Here is a 22,071-nt window from a genome sequence, read left to right as displayed (position 1 = left end):
TTACCAGTAAATCATATCCTTAAAACTTTTTTTTGAGACAGGATCTTGCTTTGTTGCCCAGGCTGGAGTACAGTGATACGATCACGACTCGCTGCAGCCTTGACCTCCTGGGCTCAAGCAATACCCCTGCCTCCGCCTCCGGAGTAGCTGGGACTTCAGGTATGCACCATCATGTAATTTTTAAAAATATATTTTGTAGAGAAGAGATCTCATTGTGCTGCCAAGGCTGGTCTCAAACTTCAGGGCTCAAGCAATCCTCTTGCCTCGGCCTCCCAACGAAAAACTCTCAATAAACTATTTTTTCTAAAAAGTAAGCTCAAAAATTGGCAAGCTCAGCCATCTTTTGCACTCTGCATTTAACAAAATTTCCAGCACTGATCTTAATAGAAAATATCATGCAATAAATGGGATGCATGTGCCAAACTCAAAAGTTAAATAGTCTGCAGTTCAAACACAGCTGAAACCTCTGACAATGGATACGTTGACATTACCACCAAGCTGTCACTTAGCCATTACTATGAGTGCTCTGAATGCAGATGCCTTAATGTTTTAATATACTCACTTGGTCGAGGAAAAGCTGGTCAAGGTAATTATTCTTACACTGTCTCATTGACATGTAACCAAAATATCCTTTAGAGGGTTATGTTTTGTTTTTTGAATCAGAGTCTCACTCTGTCACCTAGGCTGGAGTGCAGTGGCACGCTCATGGTCACTCCAGAGTCAACCTGCTGGGCTCAGGCGATCACCCTATCTCAGCCTTCAAAGTAGCCAGAACTATAGGCGTGTGCTACCGTACCTGGCTAATTTGTTGATATATTGTAGATACAAGGTCTCACCAAGTTGCCCAGGCTGGTCTCGAACCCCTGGGCTCAAGCAATCCTCTCACCTCGGCCTCCCAAAGTGCTGGGATTACAGGCTTGAGCCACGGCGCCTGGCCAAGGGTTTTTTACTGGACTATAAATTTTCAGGTGGGGAGAAAGAAAAAAAATCTTCACAATAATCATATTTTACACATGTAAAGCCATCAAACATGGCAATGCCCTCCATCAGTTTCAGCTGGTTGTGCCATCAGTACAAACTATTCAAGGCTTCTTGCTTAAAAATGAAAAAAAGCATAACCAATTTGGCATTAAATTTGCGGTCAGGAAAACATGGCACTGAGTAAAGAACTAAAACATTTACATAAGGCATTTTATTTAACATAAAAAAGAAACTATTTTAGTGGTTATAAACATTTCAAAAATAAAGGATGGTGCAAGACCATGAAGCCAAGTCCTCTCTAAGTGCATGGGCCTCAGATGTCTCGCTGGCAATATTAATTTCTTCCTGTAACTCATTTCTGCCAAGCATAACGAGATTCTCAGCTTTCACAGAGCACAAAAGGAAAAACTGGAAATTGTACTTCATGTATCACCAGCAGTGTTTTCAAGATTTAGTAGAAATAAAAAACAGTACTATGGTAGACCAAGTCTATGAGGATTGCTTGAGTGCAGGAACTCGAGACCAGCTTAGGCAACACAGTGAGTCTCTACAAAAAATAAAAACAATTATACCAGGTGTGGTGGTACATGCCTGTAGTCCTAGCTACTTGGAAGGCTGAGGCCGGTGGATTGCCTGAGACCAGGAGGTTGAGGCTGTAGTAAGCCATGATCGTGCCACTGCAGTCCAGCCTAGGTGACATGGTAAGATCCCTACTCAAAACAAAACAAAATAAAACAAACAACCCACACAAAAAAATCTCCCCAAAACCCCAGGAACGTGCATCCTCAAATGTTAAGGTATTGCCTTTAAAAAAAACACCTGAGAGATCTCAGCCACATTGTGTGTATGTGAGGTAAATTCTCAAACGCACTCAATTGTTGACTCTTAGACACTGACATTAACTTGGTTCGGGACTTACTCGATTACATTTGAACACTTTAAGATGTCTCTCTCCAGCACTTAGCAGCAGACTTCTGAGGAATACCTATAGGTGTGCATTTTATGCAGGTGTTAAGAGCAATAGAGAATATTCAAAACCCATCTAGGAAGGTAAATAAAGGGCTAGGTTTAGGACGGTTGTCATTAGTGGACACTCTGGGTTTTCATTTGGCAAGGGGTTCCCATGCTTTAAATGGTCTTTCATGTATTCGTTTTTTGGGTATACATGGGTTATTTAAATTTACCTAGGGGAAATAAATGTCAAATAAATTTCTTACTGCCTCTTCTGATGTTCAAATAAAAATAAATTTTTCTAGAGGAGAGAAAAGATTAATAAAAAGACTGAGGTATCTAAACTTGCATATGCTTACTTTAATTACCTGAGTTTTCTGTTCTTTATGGTGACACACCTTAACTAGGTACTAAAAGGAACTGAACTGCTTGACTCTACAGAGTTTCAAGGACATGGTACTCAAACATGCAATTGTGCAGTTTCATTTCACCTGGTCTGTCCTCTAGTCTCATTCACTGGCACTAAAGCTACACAAGTGTAAGAAAACAAGTGATTGGGAAGTAACAAAAAGCAGAATTTACAATTCCAACAGAACACTATCACGTAATCAGGGCAAGGAACAACAATCTAAACCATTATCTTTTATTAAATGATCTTCAATACTAACCCTAAAAGGGGCAGATTCAAATTTGAAAATCATTGTACCTGCGATAAAACAGGAAGGTAGAACCAAATTAGCTTCAGGATACTTTGAGTTATTTGGCATGGACTAGGAAGATCACCAGAAAAGCTTAACAGGAAACAACCAGATGTTGCATCATAATTAAGAGGAACATGGACATTAAGTAGATTTTTCATTATATAAGACAGTTTTACAAGTATGTGAGTTGAGAGTTTTGCCAGGATCCTAGCAAGCAGAGCCTGTCTCTCACAGAATACCTATTTCCTTCACACACTTCATTACTTACTGTTGACTGCATTAATGTTGCCTTGGATTTCTGCTTGAGTCAGCAGTTCCTCATATGCATCTCTTTCTTCTTCTGAAATACAGCTATTCTGCAAAACAAAGTCTTCACTGATTCTTGAGGTTAAATCCAATGTTTCCAAAGCTCAAAACTCAAATGCAAAAAAATGCAAAGAGTGATAAAACCATTCACTAATTCTCACTTGAACTCCACGGAAGCATTTGTAGAGCAATGATGACAGAAGTGAACAACAGACCCACTGCCTCTTCAAAAAGGCCTGATTTTCTTATGTGGAAAACAATAGGTTGAACCCCTATTCAAAAAATTGCCATTTTTTCTTGCTAAAAAGCAGTTTAATATCACCAATTTCATTTGATTTGATTGAATAAAATCAAGAACACAAATAATACCTAATAGAACAGAATAGATTCCATAGGAGAATTTTTCAAAATAATACTTAGCCAGTTTGAAATAAAAATTTAAAAAGCGATAACAGCTAGGGAGGGCCTTGAGGAATAGAATAATGTCAGGAACAGGACACAGATAGGAGGATTTGGTCACGCAGGGAAAGCACGTTGGGCCACGGCATGGCGAGTGTGTCCAAGGTGAGCCCCAAAGATGGGAAGGGCAGGTGAAGGCCAAGCTAAGGTGGGATTTAATTCAGGAGGCAACAGAGAATCAGGGGATCGATTCTGCAACCTCTAGCTCTGACAGGGGTTGGCCTGGAGAATGGCAGGAGCAGGGAGATCCACAAGGAAGGTGCTACAGGAGTCCTGAGGCAAGGGCAGGGCTGGGTCAGAGTGGTGAGACTAGAAGTTGGGCGATGGATTCAAGTCTGAAAGAAAGGCAGCATTATCAGCAATTAGCAAGGGGTCATAAAAAGAAACAAGGTAGTCATCATTCCAAACCAGGGAAGTTGGCAAGGGGCATTCTTCGGACATGGTGGATGCGAGGCCCCAGGGGCACAGGTGGAGGTGTGTAGAGGAGTGTGAAAAGGCGGATTTGGGAGGGTCTGGTACAAAGCTCACAGTTGCTTCTTCCACAAGTGGGTGATCTCAAGGAAAGAAGAGCAGAGAAGGAATTCAATGTCAGAACTCAAATAATCCCCGTATTGAGAAGGAGGAGGAAGAGGGTCGCTAAGAGAGATGGGAGAGATGGAGGAGAGCCCTGGCAGCAAAGAAACCCAGGAGCCAGGGAGTCAGAGATCCTCCAGCAAGAGGTGGTGACCAAGCAGATGCTGATGGAGCACCAGGAGAGACACCGAAAGAAAAAGTGGTTTCCTTCCAGTCATGGAGCAGAGAGTGACAGGGCAAGAGCTTAGAGAGAGCACAGCTGGGGAAGAAGCAGTTCTCAGGGCGAAGTTTCCAATAATGGACTAGACAGAAAGGTGAGGAAGCATGGCGTAGGAGCAGGAGGAGGTGACTTGCCCAGCAGGGACATTCTCAAGTAGGAGGGGTTAAACTACTGGGAAATATTAGGACAGGAGATTCAAAAACATCCTCTCTAAATCTCACCACACGAAATTACTGTCTACTAATAAATACAAAGGTAACAGCGTCTGCTGATGGTGCCTAATAAGGGATAATCTTTAGCTGTTATTTCTATACTTTCTGGGAAAGCAGGAAGTTTACAACATGACTGTCAATCCCTCCAGTCGGTAATGTTCATCATCAAAGGAAATCTAATTGCCTCACGTGGTGTATGGTTTGCTTTCACCCTCACATTTCATCAAATCAATTGCCTACGGCCACAGAGACAGTCAGTTGATTTCCAAATAATCCCTTTTAACAATAAGGTTTAGCTGGGCACGGTGGCTCACACATGAAATCCTATCACTTTGGGAGGCTGAGGTGAGAGGATTGCCTGAGTCCAGGGATTCGAGACCAGCCTGGGTAACATGGCAAGACCTCGTCTCTACAATAAATAAAATATTTAGCCAGTCATGGTGGCGCACGCCTGTAGTTCCAGCTACTTGGAAGGCTGAGGCAGATGGATGACCTGAACCAGCTGGTCGAGGCTGCAGTGGCCGTGAGTGTGCCACTGCACTCCAGCCTGGGCAACAGAGTGAGACTCTGACTCAAACAAACAAAAAAATAAGACTTTTTCAAACAAATAACCCATATTCATGACTGTATTTGTTACTCAGAATCTAAGTACCTTCAGTCTTGCATTTTCCTCTTTTTTCTTTTTGGCTTCCCAGAGTTCTTTCTGATATTCCTGTGCAAGGTAGTCATCCACAAAAGTTAAAACTGCATTTGGGTTTCTTAGCGTTATAATAGTCTGCTCTGCTATTCCTTTTTCAACAGCTTCATTAATGGCTATAACTGCAGCATGTACTGAAAGAAAAGATTTTTTATTAGCAAAAGACAACATGGACAGTTGCATTGACACTGCTTAAACTCAAGCAGTTTTCCTTGGCTTTCAGTAAGTGTGTCAAAAAAGATCCCAGACATATTATGGAGTACATAATATGTCCACATTCCTGTTTGTCTTTGGTCTTGGTCTCAACACCTGCTAAGTAATCCTGACTCATTTATTCAATTTACACTGAATAGCTAAAATGAACCAAGCACTGCATCAACAACAAGGGTTTGAAGTTAAGTCAATCCTGGGCCTCTGGTCAGGACAGCATGGATAGATTTAAAGTAACATGCTGGTTCCAGGAGATACTTGTAATTTAACCTGCAATGCTAAAAGACACAAAGCAATGTAGTCTACTGCTAAAAATCTAAAGTCATAGAAAGTAGAGAACAAAGAAGAATGAAACTATTTTTGAAATCTCTTAATTCACCTTGCACAAGTAGACCAAAATCAATTACTTAGTTTCGTTCTGACATCCTCAAATTAATCATCTAAAACACAAACAGTAACAACCTTTAGGGTGCTTAAAGTTTATCTTCAAAGTATTCTATTTCATGTTATCAAAATCAACAAATAAAAAGTACAGCCCCATCAATGGTAAGCTTGAATTTTAAATAGACTTACATGCAGCTTCATCCACAGACAGTTCATTGGCCAGAATGCCACCTATTTTGCTGAAAGATGGCATCTGTATTCCATATTTCTCAAGTTCTTTTCTCATATTACTGATTTCCTCCTCTAAAAAAGTACCAAAAAATCAAAGAAAGCCACAGACAGAGATGAAGGCAGGAATAGCTATATTCATATCAAGAAATGTCTCATCAAGAAGGTAGGGTTCATTTCTAAACAAGAATCTGAGGAGGACCCAGTCAGAGGGTCTCATTCCACAAACATGGGGAAAGGGAGCCTAGTCAAGTACAAAGAAGATGGGTTAGTTTTCTCTTCTCGTCAATGCAGAGTGAGAAAGGGAATCAATATCAAAATGGAAAAATAAAAATATTGGTACTTTTTTTAGTTACTAGATTGTAAAAAATTATGAAGACAAAGAGTAGTACCTGTGAAGTCTACTTTGCCCAACAAATCTTGGATCTGGGGTGCTATTCCTAGTTTGAACAGATATAAACTGAAAGAAAAACACAAAGTTATCAAAAACTTTCTCATCATAAGTCTTACAGTTATAAATTAAACCAATCTTAAAGGTTTTCTCAAATGAGGAGATAAGAGATATCTAATTTATTCATTTTATAAATGAGGAATCAGTCCCAAGGTAACGCAATCCCTGGTGGGGCCAGGACCGGCACTCCAGTCTGAGTTCCAGAGGCTGGTCTTCTGTGGTATCCAGCACTTCTGGAGACAACTACCTCTCCCATCCATAGGAAAGGAGAACAAGAAACACAGCTAATACAAAACAGTAGGGAACAGATGCAATACACATTTCTTTGGATATTCCTCATGATTCTTACTTTCCTCAAAGTACATCTGGAATTATATTTTGTTTTTCAGTAGTCCTCCAAGTCCCACATCTCTTGAGAAATTATTTGCTTTACATTTTCTGAACCAAAAAACAAAGTAGTAAGACTACAGGCAGATGGGGTAATGTTAAAGATAAATACAATGTGCATATACTTCTAAGTGGAAGAGGGACAATATATTGTGTATGTTTAAAAACAAATCCCTTAGTCAGTAATGACAGCATCCATTAATCTGCCCACACCATGAAAAAAGGACTTGGAAGCTGACATCTACATTCTACCTAAAATATATGATTATGTGCTTTTTCCACTTGATCACCAAGTCAGTTTTTGTTCCATATTTGTCCTTCACTCATTTGCCTAAAGATTAATTCCAGCAACCAACTAAAAAATTCTGTATTTACTTTCTTATCCATTTTAGTAGGTTTATAGTTTATGAGACTGTAACAGGTAGTTGAAATTACACAACAGTAGTGGAGAAGTGAACTAAGAATGCCTTTTTTTTTTTTTTTTGAGTTGGAGTCTTACACCATTGCCCAGGCTGAAGTGCAGTGGTACACTCACCGCCACCCCAGTGTCAACCTGCTGGGCTCCCGCAATCCTTCCACCTCAGCCTTCCAAGTAGCTGGAACTACAGGTGTGAGCTATCACACCTGACTAATTTTTTATTTATTGTAGAGACAAGGTTTTGCCAAGTTGTCTGGGTTGGTCTTGAACCTGTGGGCTCAGGCAATCCACTCACCTCGGCCTCCCAAAATGCAGGGATTACAGGCTAAGCCACCGAGCCCAGCCTAAGAATGCTTCTAATGGCTTGAAATATTTCATTATCACTTCAGATGTTGATGTGACAGGGATCTTAGTCGTTCATAAAAACACATTAAAGAAGTTCAAGATCAAGCCTTCCTAATGGTATTAAAATAAACTTCAAATGTATGATTAGTCAATGTAAGTAGCTTGCATTAAAATTGAGTTTTTTTATAATTTCTATTTTAAAATTATTTAGAAAAGTAATACATGATCAAAGTCAAAAATTAGAGAGTCAGCCGGGCGCGGTGGCTCAAGCTTGTAAACCCAGTACTTTGGGAGGCTGAGGTGAGAGGATTGTCTGAGCCCAGGGATTCAAGACCAGCCTGGGCAACTTGGCAAGACTTCATCTCTACAATACATCAAAAAATAAGATGGGTGAGATGGCACACGCCTGTAATTCCAGCTACTTGGGAGACTGAGGAGGAAGGATTGCCTGAGCCCTGAAGGTTGAGGCTGCAGTGGCTGTGAGCATGCTACTGCATTCCAGCCTGGGCGACAAGAGTGAGGCTCCAACACATACACACACACAATTAGAGAGTCATGGTTTAAAAATTACATGAAAAATCACCACTCAGACTTAAACACTAAGTATTTTGATATAAATCATTTTACTGTTGTTTCTGCACATATCTACTTTATAAACTTACACTTTATTCCAGAATATAAATGTACAGTAATTTACTTAAGCAATTTCTGACCATTTAGATTGTCACCAATTAATGACTACAGCAAATAATGCTTCAGTGAAAATATGCTTTTTTCTTTCTACTTATATACAGACACACATATCTTTGCATACTTACTGATACAATAGATTCCTGAAAACAAAATTGCCAGATTGAAAAGGTATACACACAATGAAAGCTTTCAACGTATATTGTGAAAAGGTGATCTTAAAAAGAGGTTATACTCATTTAATCTTTGTGAGTAAAAACCACCCTTTTTCCTTTGACATAATAATTTAATCTTTGGTTAACTTTTGATTCTGTTCCCTAGGAACCTACACTTTCATCTGAGTTACAAGCATTATTGGTTAGGAGAAAAATAACCCTACTGATAACTATATCTCAACTAGAAGGAACCATAAACACCTTACTGAGTTCAATGACTTATAGGTGGTACGTCCCTTGAAGAATCAGAGAGCTATGCAGTGGGATTGTTACAATAGATATTGGCTCCTGGGACATGAGGCTTAAACCCACCAATGAATCCCACACCTTAGCAGCAAAGTTGCCACTGGGGTACTAAAGAGAATGGCTTTCAGATGGCTGTGTGGACGATGTGGAGTATTGTGAAGGTTCTCACTGCAGAGCAAATATGTGCTGTCCTGCCAGCATGCTGTATGCCCTGGCTAGCTCTATCCTGGGCAAGAGGGGCCAGATGTGTCTTATGAAAGGCATATGAATCGAAATGTTAGTTGGAACGAGAAGCCCCTGCTGGGCCTGGCCACTCTATCCCTAATACATGCAAATGCCATTTTCTCTGTCCCCTTATCCCTCCAGGTTGTTATCAATGAAAACTTTCCCAAGCTGACAGAAACAAGATGTTATTTAAGTCTGCATTTCCTTTTGTTAATTCTGAGGATGACATTTTAAAATAAACATATTGATCATTTGTACTGCTTCTGAGTAATGCCTATTGATGAATTTTCAAATTGTAAAAATTCTGGGGGGAAAGAATTTACCTTTCTTTCATTTTCCCCTTTTTCCTTCAAAACTATACCAAGGGATATATATCTGAAGGGATATGGTATAATATATTTTAACATATGGTAATGTTATTCTTAGTACTAAATTCCCATATGACATTTATATCTTATTCACAAAGGAAAAACATGTTAGACTTTGAACATTCTTCATTGTGAAATAGCCATTATGTAGTCATAATTCAAAACTAGAAAGACAAGACACATTCCTTCGTCAAAGTTCTAGGTCTTTTGAGATTATCAAGGATATAAAACTGTTTACTTTACACAGCGTCCAAAGACTTTACTATCAAAGGTTCATGTCAAACAAGTCATTATAATTAAACTTAGACCATTAAGACATTTTCAAAACCATAATCTTTTATGAAACACTTCTCAACTCATTATTACATGGGAAAAATATTCCAGCTAAAAGGGAGCTCATATCACACGAACAATGAAATGCCAACCTTTTACATGCACTTTTCCAGTAATAGGAACTATAAAACTAAACAGAATTTAACAGGCAAGATAAAGCTGCAAATGAATACAAGGGAGAAAAAAAAAATCAAGGAATCATTTAAAAAATGAGAATAAACAAATGCTCCAAAATGTATTATTGTGTCACATAATACCCAATTTGCAGTTTCTTCCTCCCGTTTTACAAGGAAATTAAAAAATATACCTGAACTAATTTATAAAGAAAGCAATTTTAAAAGTTCAAAATTCTGAAAATGTGACAGCAAAACTTGACAATTTGTAAAATGTCTTCTAACAACAATCTTCTATGTCTATTTCAATTACTTAATGTGCGTTTCTTTAATATGGATTACCTATATTAATATCCTCCTATAGTTTTAACACTTTCAAATTTACATTTTAATATCAAAGCCTAGGCTAATAAGTAGCTATTATCCTTCATATACTTCTACTTCTCTACCTATGCAACATTGAAATAATTTAGAATTTTAGATCCATAGTTTTATTTTTGTAAGATGTACCAATAATTTAGATAACTATACATTTTATTAGTTTCTTTTCTAATTTCATCTACACCAAGTTTTTCTCTTTAAAAATAAAAAAAAAATTTAAATTTTAAAGATATGGGGTATAATTTGGATTCTGGTATACAAGTGGTCATCGTACAGGCAAAGTTTGGGTCCCCACTTCACCTGATTTGAGATCAGGTACCCTTATTGATGTTATGTGCTCCCCTCTCTCTCCCTTGGCTGTGTCTCACTACTGCCAATCTCTTTCTTATGCTATTATGGTAAATGTTCAGAGCTTGCTTATGAGAACATGTGGTACTCAGTTCTTTGTTTCTGTGATAGATCACTTATTATAGACTCGAAATCCATCCAAAGTTGCTGCAAAGTCCAAAATTTTGTTCTTCATAGCTGTGTAATATTCTATTGTGTATATGTACTGCATTTTTAAAAAATTTCTATTTTTATCCAATCCAGTTTCGATGGGCAGTATGGTTGGTTTCATGCTCTTTTTAAATTTTATCTTTGGTCCTGACACATATAAGTGTAAGTGCTCAATAAATATTTGTTAAAAGGATAAACTGAAAGAATCATCAATTGCACATATTTTAATATTTTCATTTGTTCCTTGGGTGTTGGCTCTGTCTAATCTAATGCCTCGTTCACAGAGTCAAATGTCTGGCATCTCCTGCTTTGGTGCTCAACTTGGCATTTGAGACTTGCAGCTTGTCCATTGTTGATCACAGGTCCCCATGACAGGAGCCAGCATTATGGACACTGTGGAGACTCACAGGACTGATAGATGCTGGAAAGGTACCACTGTGTTGCCTTCTTAGGCTAGGGACTCCCTGCCCCTCCCTGAAGTCTTCTGCTGTCTTGGGTACTGGCATGCATCCTACAGATACTATCCTGCCATTAGCATCTACACTTGCTGCTTTAGGGAAGAGTCACAAGGCTCAGCCTGTCCCAGTCTGACCACTGCTTGCTTTGAGCTTCGAGGCTCTCCTTTCCTTGCTGCCCCTTGGCTTGGAGCAGATCCCAAGCCAGCTTCTAGCTTTGCTGCAGGCTTCAGTCATTTCTGGGCTGTGGTCTTCTCCTAGCTTGTTTTTTGGTCAATCCAATCCTGTCTGTTACTTTCTGTTGGGAGCTGTTCAAATTTCTGGTCAGTGGACAGTATTCCTTTTTATGGCAAATTTATTTTTTTTTTAAATGATTACGTAAGCAATTTCAGGTTCGTTTTGAAAAAGGGGTAAGACAACTGTGCCAATAATTCGATGTAACTGTTTTCACATTATGTCCTCTGTTTACTCATTCGTTCATTTAATTACTACTTATAAAATATATACTATATAAACAATATTTCCTCTACCATGCTGTCCCTAAGTTAAGGTATTTAGGCTGCTGCAAAACATAGGTTTGTTGGTAACATGAACTAAAATGTTTATACTAAACAAAAGTGTAAATTTTTTCCTTTGGTAGTTAAAAAAAATTAGGTAGCGATTTCCAATTACATTTTCTATTTCTCCACTGTACATTGTAAAATTAATACAAATCTCACTGTAAACAAATATCCTTGTTTAAGTGAAATTACCACAAGGTGGTGCTAAGAAGTTAGCTTCTTGAATGGAAGACTCCATTAAACTAGTATGGATCAGATAGAAATCTCATTTACATACATGAAAAAAAATCTCATTTACTAAAAAATTTAAAAATTGATGTATATCTTCTATTTGGCTTCAATTCTCAACTTTTTTTATTGCTGATGTTGAAGTTTAGACTGTTAGCTTTAAAACGATCACTTTACACAGTATGGGAGTTTTATACCTAATTTCTCTGTGGGAGGGGCTTCCTAGCAAATTACTCAAAGGGACAAATATATATTAGGAAAACTGCACTTATCCAGTATACCTGTGCTGAAAAGAATCAGTGATAGCAAAGCGCTCCTTCCCAAGCATTTAAATTCAAACGAGGCCATTTATTACTTGAAGTGGATAGGAAACAGAGTTACTCTTAAGAAAGAAAGAAAAAAAGCAGCCCACCGAATATTAAAAATACCAATTTCATGTAGTTCTTCAACACTGAACAGCCAGTACAAAGGGCTGCAAAAAAAATGGCTCCAAAAAAGCCATGAAGTTAATGTCACCATCACTTCCCACAGCTTAGCAAGCACTTTGTATGAAGTGGCAAGCCTCCTACCACCCCAAAGGGCGAGGACACCTGTGTTGCTGAGTAAGACCAGCAACAGAGGGATGCCTAGAGGTGACTAAAGCCTCCTGGGCCCATATGCTCCTACTTGTACAAAGAATATCATCGTAAGTCCAACAAGCAATAAAGAAAGCTAAAAGAAATACCACTAGGGCTTTTTTCTGCCGCTTTCAAGATATACACTCAAAGGTACTACAGCAATAAAACGCAAACTTAAAAGGCAGGCACTAAATTTATTTCGGGGTTCCTGGATCACCTCACATGCAGCTCATTTTGTGCCACTGCATATGGGATGAATGTCTGAAAACCAAAGCCTCCTGGTAGACCAGAAAAACCATGGGACTCGACTCAGAAGACCTGGTCCCTGGCCCCAAGATTGGCAAAAGTTAGATGTATGACCCTGAGCAAGTCATGAATCCAAGCTCTCCCTTATCTGTGCAATGGAGGATCTGGACTAAAATAACCTTACAAGGCCCTTCCAGTTCTCAAGTTTCATGATTCTTCATTTTAAATGTCCTAAACATAATGGCCGAGAGGTCTGTGCTGAAGTTAAAGTCTGACACCACCGTTCTTTTAGTTTTCTTAGAAGTAGGAAACACTTGGGCAACCTCGTCGGGTCCCCTTCCACTGTGGGAGCTTTTCTGTCCTCTCAATAAATCCTGCTTTCTCAAAAGAATAAAAAAAAGAAGTAGGAAAACACTTGACTCCCTTCTGAAGCCAATGATGGTAACAGCACAGGTTCAGTTTTCACACAGCCTGGTTTTGATCCCAATTCGGTCACTCACTAATTTTGTGACCTTGGTAGCTTCTCTGTGCCTCAACTGCCTTGGTTATAAAATGGGACTATTAATAGTACCCATTGCTTAGGTATGTTGTGTAGAATAAATGAGATTTTGCCCATAAAGTACTTTGAATGGTGCCAGGAAGACAGTTATAAGCTCCATTAGTGTTAGCCTTTGTTTTTATTATTACTATTAGCCTATGTTAAATGTGTCCTATGTTATATGTTAAATAACACAAGCATTTATTGCTAATCTATCAAAGTGGTTTCTCATTTATTCCAACACTAAGAATATTCCATGATCTCCTCTCATTGACTCCATGTTTGAAATAGTTTTAACTACTGAACCAAAACTGATCATGTTAGTCACATATATTACTGCCAATTCATGTCAAAATCCAGTGTTCTACTAGTTTTCAACAAAAACCAAAGGAATCCTACAGCTGCCTTATCATAGGGAAATTAGTTCCGTTAAACCTTCTGAAAAATTAAAAATACAAACTCAAGACTTCAAGTTGGAATCAATGGTGTGTGTGCTGGTAGATGACAAGACGTGGCTCATAGACTCAAAGAGCTTAGAATTTAGTAGGACGGAAAGGCACAGCCCCATAATAATTCAGGAAAGGAAGAGGAGTAAAGAGGGTGGTTTGGAGCATGGGGAGAGTTTTGAAGAAGTAATGACTTGAAAGATATGAGAAATTTCAACTGCTTCCCTCACCTTAATCCAACTACTGCCATCTCCTGAGAATACAGGATGAGAGCCTGTTCCTTGGGCTAAGGAACTGTATCTAAAAAGCTTATTTATTGATACAAATATGTTCGCTGCAAGAGATGTAATCAATCTGGTGTAAGGGTTCCATTGGTTTTTCAGGAAGGAATACAGTCCTAAGAGAATGGAGTGCTGAGACGGAGGGTCATGCAGTCATGCGGAAGCAACAGCCTCAAAGGCAACCTGGCAGCCAGCAGCTACCTGGCTGTGTGGAAGCTGGTTAGATGGCCCTCTTCCACAAATCTGTCAGGACACCCAGAACAGCCAGTCAAGCACAAGTGGGTCTGCCACAGGCACTTCCACAAGTGCAAATCCCGAATGGGTGTCATTTCTGTATTACCGCTGTACCTAAAAGATGCAACAACTGGGGCACAGCTACATCATCTGCAGCAGAAACTGTCACTTTTGTGCAGAGGGAGGCAGACACACCTTCATTTTGTGGCTGGCAATGTAGGAGAATCTCAGTGGCCGAAAGAAAAGCAGGATCCAGTCCCCTAATAATGTCAAACTAGAAAAACCAATATGAACATGACTTGAAGAGCAGTTGATTCCGTATCTTAAAGCAGGAATAGTCAGGATAGGACTGGAACATCCTGTTGTGACCACAGAGCAAGGGCCTTTCACAGAAGGTCAAGGGCAGTGCTGCCAGGACAAAGGAGCTGGCCAGAGGGAGCTCTGACTGGCCAGACTGAAACAATCTGGTTCATCAAAAAAGAAGATATTAATCTTGGTTAAGTCTGTGAAAGGCCAGGAGTTCAAAACAATAACCAAAAGAGAATAGTATACAGTGTCCAAAAAGGAAGTTGTAATACAAAAAGAGATAAAGTAGGACATGCATAATTATTTGCATTGCCTTCAACACGCTGGGAGTATTATTAAAACATGGGTATTTTGGTTTTTTCTATGTCTGTTTCCATACAGATATTTTTATACTATATACACTATAGCAAAGAATAAAGACCAAGAACTCTGAGTAAGCCAAACAGTCCCAGAAGACAAAGAAAGCGGAAGTGGAGGTGTCTTAAAATAAGGAAGGACTAAGGAACATCAGTGGTGACAAAAACAGCCAGGTGGAAAGAGGGCCCAGCGCCAGTGGTCACACTCAGTAACCAAGTGGAGGGAAGACCAGAAACAGGATCTGAGGCAATAAATCAGTCAGATACCTAAAGAGAACCGAGCACAGCCAACTCCTCAATTCCTGGGAGATGGAAACCTCTAGGAAAAGGCCAACTAATTTTTAAAAGGCATACATAAGCTTTTAATAATGTTAGCAGATCAGGCCAATATATCATTATGACCGGACAATGGATTATATAATTCTAGTCAAGTGAGACCGAGGAAGTAAATCATTTCAGGGTGATGGAGAGGGGGAGAAGGGGCAGGGACCAGAATGTAAATAAAGCCTACCTGAAAGTCATGTACTTAGAAATAAAAATAGATCTGACTTTTTTTAACAAGTTCAGGCTGATGCCTGATGGCAGGGGCTGTCTCACCTAAGGAAAAGAAACCAAAGTGGGGCCATGTTCTCATTCATGACTGACCCATCAGAAAGTAGACCTGTAAACTTGGCAGATCTGAAAGAGCATTCTTTTTTTTTCTGGTGCTGGTAAAAGCATACCAAATCTGGGTAGGTATCAAAATAATACAGTGGCTTGAGGACAAGTCAAAATTAGTGTATAAATAATAAAAACAATGGGGTGAAACTTGTGGTATGGATCCTTCAGGAAAGGTTTCAGTGTGGTAAGTTTATAATACATCTGGGCATTTTACCTGCTAAATCTGAAGTCTTCAAAAAATCAATTCTAGTAAATTTAATTGTATAAATTGTTTAAAGGATTCTGTTTTATAACTAACATTTAAACATTTAACAATTGTAAAGTGAGCACTAAACAACATGCAACAAGTGTTCTCCATGCATAAAAGACCTCTATACATTAAAAAAATCAGTGTAGTAACTTGTTAGCAAGGCCTTCAGCTCTTGAAGTGGTTCCTTTTTCACTGCCTTTCATCTGTAACATTTCAAAAGAAGCCACGAAAGGAAAACACAGTACATATATGAAATCCAAAGTCATCAAAATAGTTATAGTGGTTTTCATTTGGTACTGAGATAGTGGGTATTTTTGATTTTCCTTTGACATTCTTTCTGAATTTTTCAGTTTTGTCCACAATGAGCATACACTGCCTTTAAAAAAAAAAAACAAACAAAGACAAACATTTCTGTGGAACAAGAATGACGCTACCCACCACTAAGGTGAGCCTGTCTCCATGAGGTAGAGCTTGAGAATTTCCTCCGGGGCTGCTGTGGTGACAGTCATTGGACTTAAGAACAGCAAGTTAAACTGACAGAGGGATCAGTGTATGGTAGGACATGAGACCGGGGTCAGAAATAAAATGAAAAGGCAAGGGGCAGGCAGGAAAAGGGAAAAGCAGAGACAAGCAGGAAGCAGGGGAAAGGACCCTGGGGGTCTTAGGTCATTAAGCTCAAATCAGAACAGGGAACAGGAGACAGGGTTGGGGAGGGCCAAGAGCTAACTCTGCAGATGAAGTCAGGCCACAGGCTGAAGCAGGAAACAGTCAGTGCCTGGCAAGCTTATGCATCTGGAAGAAACTTCCCTCGTGGCTCCTGAGTTGTAATCAGAATCTCTGACCTGCTTGATTCTCTACCAGGTAATTAGTAACCCTCCACACCAGCAAAGTTGCTGTAACTGCAACCAGGGTGTAAAAGCTGAAGGCATGTTTGTTCATTTCCAGCATTACTTCTAACTATACAACAAGGGCAAACCCACGGTACTTGTTAAAGAATTGTTACCCAGCATCCAAGTGTGTCTTGCCCAACAGAGCAAATATCTGTCTCATTCAAGTGACTGGCTGCATTCTAAATCATAGCAGGAAGGTTTTGGTAGAAACTTTAGATACACTTGGGATTTCTCTGAGAGGCAGCCATAGGATAATTTAGCACACAGAAGAGTGAAGGATATTCTCCCATGAAATGCTATTTACTAATAAGTATTGCTTCCAAAGACAAAAAGTCCTACTTGAGGTGGATCTGGTGAATGACATGGCCCAACAGGAATTCCCTCCCAGAAGAACAAAAGAAATGGAGACAGCCATGATGAGAAGTGAATCACTGGGAAACACAGTCCTAGAAAATATTACATCAGTATTTATATATAATTGGCAGTAATAGGCAAAAAGTTGCTTTTTTTGTTTAGCAAGTTGCTCAGACCACTCTTAAAACGGTGGCCAACACACATTTGTTAGCCTCAGTGCAGCTCTGTAGAACTCCTTTATAGGAACAGTGACATCAGCAGAAAGGAACTTAGCACACCATTTGTTTATAAGCTGCTTAGCATGAATGTCCCAGGTGTACCTCCAGGAAATCAACTGAAGCTTACACAAGACAGCCATGAGCATGCCTGAGATTTGGAGATTAGCACTATGGTGCATGGATATGACAATGGTTAATAACTAATGGTAGCTGGCTTATCAGGCCACAAACCAGTGCTGACCTAGTGTTAAGGGATCATTCTAAGCTCTAGAAAATATTTGATGAAGAATATTGGGCAGCACAGTTGGAAATATTCCTCAAAATAAGTGCTTCTGGACAGGCGTGGTGGCTCATGCCTGTAATCCCAGTACTTTGGGAGGCTGACGCAGGATCACTTGAGCCTAGGAGCTAGAGATCAGCCTAGGTGACAAAGCAAGACCTCATCTCTACAAAAAAGTCGTCACACCTACTCGAGAAGGTGATGTAGAAAACTTGTTTGAGCCCAGGAGGTCAAGCCTGCAGTGAGCCATGATCATTTTACTGCACTCCAGTCTTGCAACAAAGTGAGACTTTGCCTCAAAAAAGTTTTTTAAAAAAGGAGCTTTTGCACAAGAAGCTTTTAGAAAACCTGCCAGCATAATGACATTCTGGCCACCTATGAGGGGTAGGCACAGAAGTTTTTCACTAGTTGTTCTAATACATAGTATTCTTCACTAGTATTTTTCACTAGTATTATAATTAAAAAGAATTATAGCAAAGGCACCTACATTTGGTCTATCCTTATTTCTAGCAACTGTCATCTTCCAAAGCAATCTTATAAGTACTGACTGGGGGAAAAAGTCAAATTCTATGACATAATCAAACTTCTTCTCTAGAAGATCAACATTGCCATGAATTATAGAAACCTTTTCCTTTGGAGGGGAAAAGAGCCAGGAAGAAGTTCATATAAACTTCTAGACCAAGTATTCTGCCAGGAAAATGACTTATAGTGATACAAACACAAGGCAGATGTTCTAAAACTGACTTAAAATGTAATTAGACATGAAGTCTTCCAGCCATTACCTGTGTGCACACAAGCAACAGCCACAAATGGAATTTTTAGAACCATTTTTGTTACCACCTAAAAATCACATTTCTGGACTGGGTGCAATAGCTCACGCCTGTAATCCCAGCACTTCGGGAGGCGGAGGCGAGAGGATTGCCTGAGCCCAGGAGTTCGAGACCAGCCTGGGCAACATGGCAAGACCTCATCTCTACTATAAATCAAAGAAATTAGCCAGGCATGGTGGCATGCGCCTGTAGTCTCAACTACTTGGAAGGCTGAGAAGGAAGAATTGTCTGAGCCCAGTAGGTCAAGTCTGGGTAGCCATGATTGTGTCACTGCACTCTAGCCTGGGTGACAGAATGAGACTCTGACTCAAAAAAGCCAACCAACCAACAAACAAACAAAAACATCACATCTCTTCTAGGCCAATAATATAAAATATAATCTGTGAACTGGAAGAATTTCAATATTTTCAAAAATTAAGTTATCAAACAATTGTTTTAAAACAATAAATGTGTCTTGATTTGACTAATTTATAGCAACTTTGGGTACAAATTCTACTAAACAAAAGTCAAAAGAAACCATCATTACATTAGATTTTCTTAATCTATGATAAATGAACCACATTATAATTTTAAGTACATTAAGTCAAAATTACAATGACTATTAAAGCTGTTCCTTTGATGTATTTCCATTATATTTGTAAACTAGACTATAACTCAAGAATATAGTAGTACAGTACAACTGAATTTCTAAAAAGTTCAACTTAAATCCTCTCTTTATTATACTTAAAGGTCTTTCATTCATTTTCTGAGTTTTCTGTTTTGAACTATAGTTTTTGAAAATCAGAACATTTTTCAAGTTCAAGGATTGGCTTTATGTGACAATTGTTTTAATTTTGTGCTAGTAAATTTAAAACAATGAAATCTAATAAAAAGTTCTTCAACCTTTTAAAGTAACTTAAGATGTCTTTTAAAAACTGAAATCGTAGTTTTATTTAAATCTACTTAGAGACCTAGAGAGTCTTTTAATTGTATTTTTTCCCCACCTCAGTGCGTGAATGCAATATATCATTCTTGGTATGTTTTTCCGATCATAGACATCTGTTGTTTCTGGATAAAATATCTGGAAAACAAAAGAAACAATATGTTTATTATACGTTTTGCTTCTCACAGTTACTTTAACTAGCCCAAATAATCCTTTTGATTGTCTTTGCTATTCTATAATTAGTTAAATGTTGAAGAACCTCTCAGTTGTTGCTTCATCTTGCCGTAGGGACAGACCAATCTCCACATTAGGCTGCCTGCCTGACAGCAGGCATCAGGAGAATGGCAGGATTCACAGTCGGCCACTCCAAGGCTGTGTCACACAGTGCTTGTTTCATTTCAGAGGCCTGAGTCTATACGGGGCACTGCCTTCTGTCACCTTCTCAATGCCTGTGACCGTGCAGAGGTCCCACTGGCCCGAGAAGCACGGCCTTCTTACAACCACTTTTATTGTATTGTTACAAAATTGGCTATATAGTTCTGTAAACATAGATACATGCGTTTACAACTAAACATCTTCTTATAGTAATACATTTTCACCAAACAAAATCTGGAACATACATAAAGTATGAAAGAAAAACCCTATAATAATCTCACTTCCCAGCTGTCACAATTAGCATTTTGGTTTATTTATTTATTTATCTATTTGGTCTTCTTTTCTGTATTGTATATATCTCTGGGGTTTTTTAAGGTATATGTGTGTGTGTGTATGCATGTATAAACAAAATCATACTTAGTACAAACATGTTTAAAACACTTAATAGAACATAACTATTTCCCATCCACTTTATTATTCTATTAGAACATCATTTTTAATAGATGCATGTGATTCTTTCATATTTTTGAGGCATAAGTTAACCAGTTCTCCATGGAATTGCCCACAATTTTTTCCCTACTATATGCCACTACAATGAACGCTCCTGTATTTTCTGAGCATCTAGTAACTTCTTTTGGATAATCACCTAAATATGGAATTACTAGATTGAAAAGTCTGCAGGCTTTCAATACATCTCCACATTATTCTTAAGCGTGAAACTTCAAGCCTGATAAGAAACAGATCACAAAGGGGCACACCAAACTTCTCTGTTCCTAAGCACACAAAAAATAATGACGCTTGAAGCCTCTAATGTTAAGATAAGCACATTGACATTACTCGCTTTCAGTAAATATTTTATAAAATTTGAAATAAAAATAAAATTAAATCATGTACCCTATGGTACTAATGAACATCAAAAAAAAAGCAGAGAAAAGAAAGAAGCAAAATTTCTTGAGTTATAGAATATAGAGTCACTATGCACTTAAAGGAATGCCTGTAGCCTAGGAAACTTAAAAAGCCTTTCCAACTTTCCTTTGACATGTTGGGTGTTAAAGTGAAAACGGGAAGAGGATTCCCAAATTCAGATGAGTGTTACCAGTTTTAAAGTTCTTCTATGTAAGTAAAAGAGAGCTGCCTTTTCTTTAAACAAGAACTTTTATGTTTATATAATATTTCTCTGGGAATATCATTATGAACGTGTTTTCCTTTAGCAAGGAGATGGCATCACTTTGTAGTTCCCTAGAAGGTTTCATTCAGCACTCTGTACTTCCAGCACCTAGCAAGATGCTTAGCAGAAGAGGCACTTAATATTGGCAAATGAAGGAAATAATACCAGGTAAATACATCAAAGTCAATCCGGTACACTTTCAGTTTCTCACCTTGGCAATGCATGGTATCAAAGACTTCATAATAAAAACCCATGTTACAATAGAATCTACTATATAAAATTACTGTGGCTGGGCACGGTGGCTCCCACCTCTCAGTACTTTGGGAGCCTGAGTCAGAAGAACTGCTTGAGACTAGAAATTTGAGACCAGCCTAGGCAACATGGTGAGACTTCACCTCTACAAAAAGTAAAAAAAGCAGCCATGTGTGGTGGCATACACCTGTAGTCTCAGCTACTTGGGAGGGCTAAGGAAGAAGGATCACCTGAGCCCAGAGGGTCAAGGCTGCAGTAGGCCATGATTGTGCCACTACACTCCAGCCTGGGTGACTCACAATTACTTTTTTGACTCAAAACATACAATTTGAAAGGTTTACATGAAATCTATCAAATGTAATGAACTTGTCCTAATCCGAAATTGCCTCATGAAGAAAACTTCTGTTTGAATTCCTTTTTTTACTAATCTGTTTATCACCCAGTCCCTGGTTAATACTTGTGAAATTGCAATTCAGAAATATGAATTCTATATTATAACAAGCATCCAGAAGGAAATGGTATCTAATGTTTGGGGCATTTTAGGAGAAGAAAGTGTAGTCTAATTACAAATGGTGGAACAAAATAAGTATTGATTATTTTGAGATAAAATGAGACTGAGCAAAAACAGATATGAGTGTAATGTTAAAAATAGACATTCATAATTTACATTAAGGAGCCTTTTGCTTTTGTGTTGGTGGATGCTTTTAATTCCACAACATGGGTCTTCATGAGTCAGGAGCTCATTCCCTTGCCCTCCAGTGGGACCACTCCTAGGTAACTTCTTGAAAATAGCTGAGCTGGGCTCGGTGGCTCAGCCTGTAATCCCATACCTTGGGAGGCTGAGGTGAGTGCACTGCCTGAGCCTGCGGGTTCGAGACCCACCTGGACAACTTGGCGAGACCTCATCTCTACAATAAGTCAAAAAATTAGCTGAGTGTGGTAGCGCGTGCCTGTGGGTGTGGTAGCGCGTGCCTGTAGTTCCAGCTACTTGGAAGGCTGAGGCGGAAGGATCG

The 22,071-nt window shown here is 38.9% G+C and overlaps 1 protein-coding gene across 1 annotated transcript in view; it reads right to left on the bottom strand.

The window, feature by feature from the left end:
- The window catches only part of LOC103256465 (ras GTPase-activating-like protein IQGAP2), a gene marked incomplete at its 3' end in the record, with an annotated part of 194,096 nt that overhangs the window by 8,945 nt on the left and 163,080 nt on the right, over nt 1-22,071 (bottom strand). Inside the window, exons 5-9 of the mRNA XM_021710543.1 lie at nt 19,325-19,401; nt 6,315-6,382; nt 5,884-5,997; nt 5,056-5,234; nt 2,902-2,989 (exon numbers count right to left, since the gene is read on the bottom strand). Of these exons, the coding sequence (XP_021566218.1) occupies nt 2,902-2,989; nt 5,056-5,234; nt 5,884-5,997; nt 6,315-6,382; nt 19,325-19,401 (526 nt within the window). The remainder of the gene's footprint in view (nt 1-2,901; nt 2,990-5,055; nt 5,235-5,883; nt 5,998-6,314; nt 6,383-19,324; nt 19,402-22,071) is intronic.

Source organism: Carlito syrichta, unplaced genomic scaffold, assembly GCF_000164805.1.
Source record: "Carlito syrichta isolate Samal-C Ts95f unplaced genomic scaffold, Tarsius_syrichta-2.0.1 Scaffold289542, whole genome shotgun sequence".
Classification (NCBI taxonomy): domain Eukaryota; kingdom Metazoa; phylum Chordata; class Mammalia; order Primates; family Tarsiidae; genus Carlito; species Carlito syrichta.
This window is presented reverse-complemented; position numbering and strand designations above follow the sequence as displayed.